The 12473-nt window shown below is 26.5% G+C and overlaps 1 protein-coding gene across 1 annotated transcript in view; it reads left to right on the top strand.

The window, feature by feature from the left end:
- The first annotated feature begins 1172 nt into the window (after window positions 1–1172).
- Window positions 1173–12473, top strand: part of LOC113373934 (angiotensin-converting enzyme-like) — a 157772-nt gene continuing 146471 nt past the window's right edge. The window contains exons 1-9 of the mRNA XM_026614200.1: window positions 1173–1248; window positions 2415–2558; window positions 4069–4358; window positions 6053–6225; window positions 7466–7590; window positions 7675–7808; window positions 8421–8635; window positions 8911–9051; window positions 9467–9642. Of these exons, the coding sequence (XP_026469985.1) occupies window positions 1173–1248; window positions 2415–2558; window positions 4069–4358; window positions 6053–6225; window positions 7466–7590; window positions 7675–7808; window positions 8421–8635; window positions 8911–9051; window positions 9467–9642 (1474 nt within the window). The remainder of the gene's footprint in view (window positions 1249–2414; window positions 2559–4068; window positions 4359–6052; window positions 6226–7465; window positions 7591–7674; window positions 7809–8420; window positions 8636–8910; window positions 9052–9466; window positions 9643–12473) is intronic.

The raw sequence follows: 12473 nt of genomic DNA, 5'->3' as shown, positions 1-12473 counted from the left end.
ATGCGAAAGGTTTTTATCAAGTGTCTTGTTCTTTTGCAGTATATTTTGTGCAGTTCAACTATACGTACGTTTTCCACAATTTCCATAAAAATAAATTGAAATATATTTGAATTTATGAAAATACTTCAAAAAAGTTTTTGTTTTAATAAAAAATTAAATATTAGTAAAGCAATTGTAGCAATGCAGTGATTGTGATTGGATTAGTGAAATTCTTGAAAAATTATTTATATTTGTCATTTAATGATAATATATATATATATATATATATATATATATATATATATATATATGTAAATAAACTTCTATATTCTTTATATTCTATATTTTATATTCTTTAAAATGAGTACGATTTTGATCGACTATATCTAATGGCAGAAATTGCAAATTGCTTTGTTTATGTATTTCCTATCATGTAAATTAAAATAGATAAAAGGAACCTATTATTAGTATCTACGAAGCAATATTATATACTTTCATAGCAAAATACTATAATCAATAACATATTGTACTAATAATATCTATATTTAATAATATGAGCTGTAATAATTTATATATCTTGTATTAGATTATATAGTTAAATATGAGCAAAGTGATTAAATGACTACAAAAGAAGTAAATATAGTTCATAATGATTGAATTGACATTAAAAGTTTTAATATTGGCAATATCTTTGTCGACCTTGACACTTGGCGCCAAAACTGATTTCGATCAGGAAGAAGAAAAAGCTGCCAATTTTTTAGAGTTAATAGAACAGCCCAATATAGATTGGTATAATCGTATAGGACTAGCCAATTGGGATTATAACACTAATATAACGAAAGAAAATGCAGAGAAAAAGGTTTGTAAAAAATATTTTTATCTGTTTATGTTGTAAATATAATATAATATAACATAACATCTATTTAAATTGCTAAAATAAACTCTTTGCCAATCACAAATTGCAAACGAATTTTACTTCTAATAACATCTAGTACTACAACTTTTTATTCTAGAAAAAAGTAAATGCAGAATATGCTTTATATAGAAAGCTCCAACTTGCAGAAGCTTCAAAATTCAATTGGAGGCAATTTAAAGATGAAGATCTTAAAAGACAGTTCAAGCTTCATCTTAAATTAGGAGATAGTATTTTAAATGAACATAAATATCGTCGACTGCAAGATATTCAAAATGAAATGAAAACAAATTATGCAACTGCAAAGATATGCGATTATAAGAATAGAAAAAAGTGCGATTTGGAATTGGATTCAGGTAAAACTATTTTAAAAGACTGATAATTTTATTTTTAATTCATAGATATTTGATATTTTTTTAAACAAGTAATTAGATTTGATTTTGCAAATGATTAATCAATTAAAAATTATCAAAATGTTACTAAAATAGAAAGAACTATACACTTTTTTGTTAAACATTTATGCAATTGCCTAGTATTTTACTTTAGTTAACAATTAGTTTTTTTATTATCATTCTTTTCTTTCATAATCATCATAATACGGATATCATTTCGATGTAAATACTATCCTTTATTTTGTACTCTATTTCATTTATATTTATGTTATTTTTTTATTTCATTTATATTTATTGTATTGTGTAATTAAAAAAAATTAGGAATGCCATAAAAAAATTAAAATTAAATTTCTTGTCTGATCAATCATTTCAATGTTATACGAGAGTTATAACCATTAATTTGAAAATTTTGGTATCTTTCAGATAAAAATAATTTACATCCAATAATCAGACGTATAAATATACATAATTTGAAATTAATAAATTTTAATTACAAATGGCTACAATATTGTAAATTGTTAATTAACAATAATACCATTATTGTAAATTAATTAATACCATTTTTAAAGATTATTGAATAAAAACAACAATTTTTATTCAATAATTAAGAGAATAAATCTACTAGAATCGTAATTTTTTGTAATTTATTCCATTTTGAAGATTACTTAAAAAACAACAATATTCTAACAAAATTTTGCCTACGTAAATTGTTTAGAGAAATTTTGGTAATGATATTATAAATCAGGAATTATTTTTTATCCAACTAGAATCTAGTATAAAATATTTAGTTTGTTGAATTATTTACAGAACATGCCACATTCATCATTAATATTTCAAAACTTTTGAAGTGTTCTAAATTTTTCGAAATATTCAGAACTCAAACTCTAAAAATCATTTTCAAAAAAAGAAAAAAAAAAATCAATAAGTTGTAGAGTGTATGAAACATTAACATAATGATATTTCAGTTTATCCAAAAACTTTCGCTTGCAAAATTTTCCTTATTGTACAAAATTCTATATATTTCACGAATAATATTATGGCAATTAAATTGTCAAACTCGATAAAACACCAAGTATGCCTGATTAAAAAATAAAAGATTATGAATTATATCTAGTTCAATCTTGTTCCAGATGTGAACGAAATCTTTGCAAAAAGTAGAAATGCAAAAGAATTACAGTACGTTTGGGAACAATGGAGAAACGTGGCCGGAGCTCCAATTCGAAAATTATATTCAGAGTATGTTGAATTGAAAAACGAAGCAGCTCGACTTAATAGTGAGTGAATATTCAAAGAACGAAGAAATTATTTATAATAAAACAAAGAAAATGCTCTGCTTTTGCATATTCATGACCTTAGATTAACGAAAGTTTTACTTGCAATAGATAAGTCGCGTAGTTATATATGCAAAGTTTATGAATATCTAAAAATAATAACGAAATTATATTGCTAAATAATATTTATGTGTAATATATTAAAAAACGTAGATTTTATTTTCAAGAACATATTGACAATTACAGGGATATTTGAATATGTAAATTGTGTAGGAAATACGGAACTACTCAATTTACTCACTTGACAAGTCACTTGAAGCCTAAATTAAGGTCAAAAATAATAGCGAAAACAATTTTAGTGATGATAATATACAATTGTCATTTGTATTGACAATATTTGCTTTTGGACACTGTTAAAAATTCAGGAAGTTTAAAAACTGCGAAGAAAACAAGATTTTAATAAAGGCAATAAATAATAATTTTTATTTAAATTATTGCAATGAAAAAAGGAGAGCGAAAACTGCTATTTTTATAAAAATGTTTAGCATTAAATCAATTAAAATTAATTAATAAAAATTAATTATAAACACACATTTGTAAAAATGTTTTAAGAGGGCGTCTATTAATCACTTGGGTTTTTTTATGGGAAGGGGGGGTGGTAGGTTTAACAAATACTACGAAGTATCACGTAATAGTATCACGAGTATAGTAAATTATCACGTGTATTAATATTTTAATTAATTTTTTTAAAAAAGTTCAAACATTCAAAACGTAAACAAAAATACACCTGATGTTTGGTGGGGAAGGAGGGGTAATTTTGAATATCACCATGTATCACCAAGGGGGAGAGGGGTCAAAAAATCCTTAAAAACAAGCCCCGCTAAAATATTTGAATATGTACATTTCTTAATGTAATGTAAGGCTGTGTTATCTTTACAAATATTATACAAATTTAAAAAGACTATTTTTGCGTCGACTATATTATTTTCACACCTTTTTCTGCAGTTGTTTATACTTTTACACTTCTGTCTCTTTTTCTCCATTTTTTCTCCAATCTGAATAGAAGCATTATTCTTTACCGAAACTAAACAATTTGCTCCAAAAATGTACTAGAAGAATACTTTGCTCAAAATATGTACTAGAAGTTAATTATATACACAGATCTCTTGAAGACGATCTCTATTATTATGAAAGGCTACGCTCTCAATAAAAATGCCAATATAAAGGTAAACGACGAAATACACTTATTATTTTCAAACCCTTTATCCCACAATTGTTTATAGTTTCACTTACATACATTTCACATTATAAATTTTTGTCTCTACTTTCAGTTTCCTATAAATTTTACTCTCGATAACTAGTATTCTTCTCCAACAAAGTAATTTTAGTGACTTTAGTTGAGGATTCGTGCAGCATGCACTTTTATAGCATGGATCCGATTCAGTCTCTTTTTTTCACAACCAAAAACTTAATATATATAATAATATATATTATTATTGTTTCATACATTTAGATTACACCGACGTTGCCGAAATGTGGCTATCAGAATACGACACTAAGGATTTCGAAGATGAGCTTTCCAGTATATTAAGGGAATTGAAACCTTTATACAACCAACTTCACGCTTATGTTCGATATAAGTTAAGAAGACATTATTCTGTAGAAGTGGTATCAGAACGAGGCCCAATTCCGGCTCATTTGCTAGGCAACAATTGGGCGCAAAAATGGTCTCAAATTGAAGATATTGTTAAACCGTATCCGGACGCAAATGGGGCAGATATAACACCGAAATTATTAGCACAAGTAAAATTCCAAAAAAAATTTGGACAAATATTCTACTAACTATACCTTATCAAATTACATCGAATGGTATTTAAATTTTGGAAATCAGTGTAGCCGTTTTTGAGCAATCGGCGGTGGAAGGTGTAAAATTGCATAACTTTTTCTAAATATTGTCTCAAATGATTCAGAATGATTTGACATACCATACATAAAATTGTAAAATCGGATTTTCTGTCAAAACAAATACTAATACTTGGGAAAATTAGAAACAATAAAACTGATATGGATTTCATGCTTCACTAAACAATATACATTAATACGGATAAAAATACTGATAATAATTAAATTATTGACGATTGTTAAAAATATGTACAATTTGCTAGTTTTAATATTTGAGTAGTGCGGGGCACAAAGGTCCAATTTGTGTTTGAGCAATTATATTGTTAAAACCAAACCAATTATATCAAAACAAATTGCACATATCTATCAAACAATCAACAGTCTGACAATGTTCAGTAAAACTCCCAGCAAATACATTATTGTAAAAATGTTTTTTCTTTGCTCTTATTCAAAATTTTTTCACACAAGTCCAATTTGACTTTGAGCAAAAATATTCTGAAAACCAAACCATTTATATCACAACAAATTGCACGTATCAAACAAACAACTATCTGACTATGTTCAGTAAAACTCCCAGTAAATTCATGTGGAAATGTTTTTTTGCTGTTATTCAAAATTTTGCCACAAAGGTCCTATTTGATTTTGAGCAATCATATAGTGAAAACCAAACCAATTATATTACAACAAATTGCACATATCAAATAAACAACAATCTGACTATGTTCAGTAAAACTCCCAGCAAATTCATCATTGTGAAAATATTTTTTTTGTTGGTATTCAAAATTTTACCACCTAGTCCTGTTTATTCCATAGGCTGGATAAAAAGGACAGCCATTGGGAAAACAGATACAATGTCCTATCTTTAATTCTAAAGGGGTTGAACGAAATAATAGCTACATTATTTACAGGGTACATTTTTTACAGGGACGACATTGTATTCAGCATTGATCCAGTATTTTGTCAGAAATAATCATAAGCATAGTTAAAATAAGTCTGTATTTAAATTATCTCTTGTTGAATTGCTTTTGTTAACTTAATTAACTATTTTTTATTGTTTACACCTTTACCAGGATAATGGTTCAGTTGGTCCTCTTTACCCCACCCAAATAAAAGCTTTTATAGAAGTTATTTTTTAAACTGTTAAATCTAACTTAAAATTAACAAACTATATTATAAAACAAGTAAATAACGCTTACCAACAAGTTTTATTAAGATCTCGTAAACTAAACAACAGTGCTCACAACCAAAATAACCAACAATGAACAAAATAGTTTTGTTATGGATTTTTAAACATTGCCGCTTACCTCCTGATAGCGGCGTGATGGCTGATTATACATCTTTTTCCCTCTACTTTCAAATATTGTTGTTGAACAATTCCTAACTTTACTTGGTTTTAAGATAACGGTGGTGGATCTTTTTACCCATCTTCTACTCCAGATATCTCATTTTATTTCAATAACATAATTTGTACGTTGTTTCTCAAATATACTAACAACACCTATAGTAAGTAGGTACTCTGTCATCAATAAATATTTGACTAATTAATATTCAAATCATATCAAATTTAATGATAATGAACTCAAATATTATTCTAGAACTATACACCACGAAAATTGTTTGAATTGGCAAATGACTTCTTTAAGTCAATAAACTTGACGGGTGTGCCGGATTCCTTCTGGGAGAAATCTATGTTGAAAAAACCAAATGATGGGCGCAAAGTTGTTTGTCATGCAAGTGCCATGGATTTAGCAAAAGACTCGGATGTTAGGTAAATTAAACAAAAATATTTATTTAATAAAAAATAATAGATTAGAACGTAAATTTCAGTACAATATACATAATACGAATTCATTTTCAGTTTTCTTAAATACACTGAACTAGTAATATATTTTTGCTTTATTTTCTACTCTAATTTTGAGATAAGTTGTTCTTCAATATCTTGTAAACAGTTCTCTCTGGTTTAAAAGTTGATAATACTAGTAGTGCATGGCATTGTGCCTTAAGACAAATTGCTGGAACTTTCCGTACCTAAGCCTAATTTACTAACAAAACTTTGAAAAAATTAGATTTTTTAGAAGTTTTGAAATATTTGAATAAAAATGACTTTTTTGAGAAGTTAGATTTTTTTATATTTTGATTTTTTTTTGTATTTTGATTACTTTTTGGAAATTTTGAACATTTTTTAAGCAATCGCGCTGCATTGCTGATTTGATTTCGAAATGTCAAAGCGCGTAAGCGCCGCATAGACGCGACCTTGAAACATTGGTTCCGTACCAAACCCATATAAATGTACAAAAAATTTGTACTTATTATTATAATCATTGTACATATGTCTTATGTTCATTTTTGCCCGCCAAATGGCATTATTTTTTACTTTTTTTATTGGATCTCCGCAGACGCTGAACCTGCCTTCTACCAGTTGTTCATTTTGTCAATACAAGTAAAATGTTTTTCGAATTATTTGAATTGGACGTTCCGTTACCTCAAAAATAAAATACCATTTTGACACTTTTTGCCCCGTATCTCCGAAACGGATAGACCTGCTTTTGCCAAAAAATAATCAGCACGACTCCTTATCAGTAGGAATCTAATGTTCTTGAATTAGTCAAATCGGTTGATCCGTATTCGTGAAATCGTTGACAAAAATTTGTATCCGCACACACACATATACATCCATTTTTTCTAAGGTATGCTAAAATGTTCAGCAACTTCTGAAACGTAAAGGTATATAATTTTTTTTTGCGATTACTATAACTTACCCCACAGAAAGTTGATTACTGTAGTCATTGACTAACAATAAGTATAAAGCAAAACATTTTTAATTTTTTTGCTGCATAAATTTTACATATACTGGAATTTTTCTAGTCTAAAACATGCTTACAATACAATAAATTTACTATTAATAAATTCAACTGTAATTTGTTATTCATCAATTTAATATTGACAAACAATTTTTAAACCCTTATTTGCCTAAATATTATTTATATTATATAAGTTTTAAATTTCAGGATAAAGATGTGCACTCAAATCAATGCAAAAAATTATCAAACCGTCCATCACGAAATGGGTCATATTCAATATTATCTCCAATACAATCATTTACCTTTAATTTACAGACGAGGAGCGAATCCAGGTTACAATTTCTTGTTATATGGTCTAACGTTATAACTTATATGGTTTAATAATAAAATATTTTAATTTGTTTATTGAAAATTAGGTTTTCATGAAGCTATCGGTGATACAATCGCAATGTCTGCAATGACTACTAAACATTTTAGAAAAGTAGGACTTCTGGAAAAAAATAATGTGAAAATGGCGTATAAAGAAACGATTAATTTATTGATGGCAAAAGTAAGAATGAATTAGTTAATAAAGTTAATAATTAAATTTAAAATTAACAATTAAAATTATTGATACATAATTGTGAAACCGAAAAATTTATTCCTTGTCGTTTATTAATGATTGAGCCTAAAGATTGTCTAAAGTTTTCCCAACTATAGTAATGTGTTATCCAAATTCTGAAATATTTATACTTTATTTGTAGATCATGACACAACAACAATTTTAGAAAAATATGAAAAAAGGTGAATTGAAAGGATCATAATATTTAATTTTTTTAGAATTCAAAAATTTAGCAATGTTTGAAAACATTTCAAGAATTTGAGAAAAATGATAAAAAGAATTATTTAATACAATTTAAACATTTGAAATTTAAAAGTTTGAAAAATTGATTGAAATTAAATAAAACAAAATTATTTGATTGAATAGAAAGTTTGATTTAGTGTTTAAAAAGCCAGACTTTTTTTTACAAAAAACTATTAATCTTAAGGACGCACTGAAGAGTTTTTAACGATTTTTAACAATTCACCTAAAAGAATCCAATTATTTCATTTAAAATATTTTGAGAATATCCAAAATTGAATATAATATTAAGAATAACATCAAATAAATCTCTTTCCGCAGGCTTTAGATAAATTGCCATCAGTATTTTATACTTATCTAATAGACAGATACCGTCTGAGTATTTTTCGCAATAAAACTACATCAAATCATTACAATTGCAAATATTGGAAACTTAGGGAACAAATCCAAGGTTTGGAACCACCAGTAGACAGAACAGAAAATGATTTTGATGTCGGAGCAAAGTATCACATTTCAGCAGATGTGGAATATTACAGGTAATTATAAAAGACTATTAATTTATTTGAAATATAAAAAAAATTACGTGAGCACATGTAGGTACTTTTCGAAATATATACCTAATTCCATTACTTTATAATACACATAATAATTAGAAATATAATATTTCTTTGAGCCTATGTGATCAGAAGTTTTATCATTTAGAAGTCTTCTCCAGTGAGATAGATTTGTTCTAGTATAGACAAAAATCATACTGTTGCTAATTAGATATTCTACTTTTTCATTAATTTATGTACTATTTAAATATTTTTAGATACTGTGTAAGTTACATAATTCAATTCCAATTCCAACGTGCACTTTGTGAAATAGCTGGTGAATACGTTCCAGGAGACGACACCAAGAGACTTATGGATTGCGACATCTACCAACATGTTAAAGCAGGAAATGCTTTGGGGTAAGTTTCTAATACAGACTTTTTTAGAAGCTTTTAAATAGGTTTCTGTTAAGGACTCATCCATAGGTAAGTGATTAGAGCAATGGGTTCAGAATAAGAAGTCCCAAGTACGACAATTTTGCTAACCAGTTCTGGCACTGACATATTTATATATTTTCTACAAGTGACCTTACTGTAAATCATGTTAAAAATTCAACTTTTAACAAAACCAAGATAAATTGTAAACCGATTCTTAGAATCATTTGGACGAGCTATACTTTTCACACCAGCTTCTCCAGATCCAGATTGGATTTTTACTTAAGGGGGGAGTCTGCTTTAGAGGCTTAAAAAAATCAATCCCCCTTAAGTCGGTGAAGCTTTTGCTAGAAAACATGTTTTGCAGTCTTAAAATATTCTGGTTCAATACATATTTCAGAAATATGTTGAAACTTGGTCGATCCAAACCTTGGGTATATGCATTGAAAGAACTCACTGGAGAAACAAAAATGCAAGCAAGTGGAATATTGGAATATTTTCAACCTCTATATGATTGGTTAGTTATAGAAAATCAGAAGAATGGCGAATTTGTGGGTTGGGAACCTACTAAGAGAAGTATGTCAAAATGAGAAATTTATTATCAAAAAAATTATGCCAAATTTAATATGAATTTATTTTTAGGGTGTGGCAGGTAATATATATGAATATGGCGACGGTTCAGTTTAGTATAAGAATTAATCGAATTTCAAGGTTTAAGGCTTATGTAAAGAAAGGTGACAGCATCTCAACAATATTTTAATATTTCTTTAATAAAAATACTAAAAATAATAAAGATGAGGAATTTTATTCACAATCATAATATAGTCTTTTAATTTAAACATTAACTGATTATGTGTTTAACTTGTGTTATGACATATTATTTATAAATCCAAATAAATATCGTTGTTTACTTAAATTATTTGTGAAAAGCTCTACTCAAACTGTTTTTGTTGTGGCTTAATGATTAGATTTTGTGCACTTAATTAAGATTAAATAAATTTGCAAAATAGGGTTAAAAATAGTGGAAATGTTTATTATATAAATTACACAAAATTAAAAAAGTACAATTTAGAATGTTTTGAAATAGAACTATCTTCAAATCTACTAAAATATTTAATATGCAAGTTTCGTCTCTCTTAATCAGGCGCAATTTTAAAATAACATTTTGATTATTCGATAAAGAAACAATTTTAATATAGATATTATGTTTAATATAAAAAATTATCACAGTAACAATAATAATAAAACCATATAAATTAATTCCTATTATACATGCAAGTTTTTTTCTACTGAATGCATTTGGTTAATTGGGAAGTTATTATTTTTGAAATATCAGATCTATAAATAAACAATTTTTGTTATCATATAATTACTCGTTTTCAATTTATTTTATGATTATTGATAATAATTTATTAAATTTGAATATTCAAATCAAGTAAACGAAAAAATATGTGGACATTCGTTTGCTTGATATTTATTTTGAAATTATTATAGGTTCTTATGTAGAATTTAATTAAATATGTAAAATTTAATTTATTCAGTACACATTTTTTTCATAGACCGATTGTGAGTAATATAATGAAATTGCAATCTGTAATTGCTATTACTGTAATAAATTATTATATTATTTATATATCTAATAATTTGTGTTAATACGTACATCATTATTTTGTTTCTAATCAATTCTGCACATTAATGAGCAAATTAGCATTAACATTTATATTTTTCGTAGAAGTTTTAAAAAGCTTGACGAAATTTCAATCAGTAATTATTGACGGTTTGCAAATATTTTTGGCACCTGAATGCAAATAATATCTCACAAATAAATAAGACAATCGTACGACATTCCTTTCTTCAAAAATATTAAATACATGATGTAATCTATATAAGTATATATATATATATATATATATATATATATATATATATACAATATATTTACAATTCATCAAAGTTTTAAATTAGATTTCAGAGTATATTTTTAATCTAATTCAATATTTTACTGATATATTAATTAATTCTCTATTAATTACCTACATGTCCATACGAATGAACAAATTTCCGTTTTCTTTAAAGATTCAGATTTTTTACATTTTTTGCAACATAGTTTGATAATTTCTTGTCGGGCTTGTTTCATGAGTTAATGTTACAATTATATTACCAGGTATAAATGTATCTCAATTATACTAATAATTTATTATTTTGATGATGAATTAAGATATAAACCATTGTTAAGTGACCAATTTAGATTTAAATACATATACACATATAAATGCCTCATTTTTTCGAATACAGAAACAAATTATAAGATATATGCCTGCCACTACGGTACAAAAGTGTGTTTTTTTTTGTTCCAATCATACATATAGCGTTCTCTAAATGCAAAAAGGCAGTGGCACAGATCAAAATATTGTTTTTGTTCAAATTATTTCTAAATAATTGATAATAATCACAATTTCCTAAGTTTCATTAAAAAGAAATAGAAAACCTACATTTCAAGGACTCAATGCGGTCAGTGACAGCAAAATCATCGCAACACAAAAGAATAACTTAAGACAACTTGAGTGTATTAAATAAATAGCAAATATAAATGTGATAACTTAAGAACTTTCCGTATTTATAAAAATGTCTCCAACATATACATTTGTAACTAATTATTTCCGAAGGTTTAATAAGCTATTTGCAAAATTTCCTTACATACAAAAGAATAAATCTTCAAATTGTATTATACCGTTTAGATCTAATTAGTTATATAATTATTTTAACTTTATTTAAGTAATTTTGTTTGTAATTTAAGCACGTTAATATATTTCAATTAATCATTTTTTTATTAACTTCCCGTAGAGAGTTTTTTATATATCTTTACGTTTTAAAGGTTTCAGAACATTTTGGCATACCTTAGAAAAAAATGATATGTGTCTGAATTTTTTATCGACTATTTCAGGCGCACGGATCAACCGATGTGAATGATTAAAAAACATTCTATTTTTATAGATAAGGAAATGCTGATTTGTTTTTGGCAAAAGCAGGTCAAGCCGTTACGGAGATACAGAGCAAAGAGTGTAGAAAATAGAAATTACGGATCATCAAATTTTAAGTCAAATTCAAAAAACATTCAAATCGTGATGATGAGAAGTAGTGAATAGTTTTTGGTAAAGACAGGTCGAGCCGTGTCGGAGATACGAAGCTAAATGTGCAAAAAATGCAGTTTTTGAGAGAACCGATCCGATTTGAATGATTCAAAAAGCCTTCGCTTTGTAATGACGAAACGATTGTTTTGGTGAAAACATTTTTTTTAAATTCCAATTTTAAATTTTAATTTATTTTTTCAATATATCGCAAATAACACAAATTTTAATTTTAATTTTTACTAAAATTATACAACTTACTTTCATACTTAAAATAAA

This window comes from Ctenocephalides felis, unplaced genomic scaffold (genome assembly GCF_003426905.1).
Source record: "Ctenocephalides felis isolate EL2017-DRISC unplaced genomic scaffold, ASM342690v1 CF-g0.4_SCAFFOLD_01604, whole genome shotgun sequence".
Taxonomy (NCBI): domain Eukaryota; kingdom Metazoa; phylum Arthropoda; class Insecta; order Siphonaptera; family Pulicidae; genus Ctenocephalides; species Ctenocephalides felis.
Note: the sequence above shows the minus strand (reverse complement) of the source record. Positions and strands in the feature narration are given on the sequence as shown.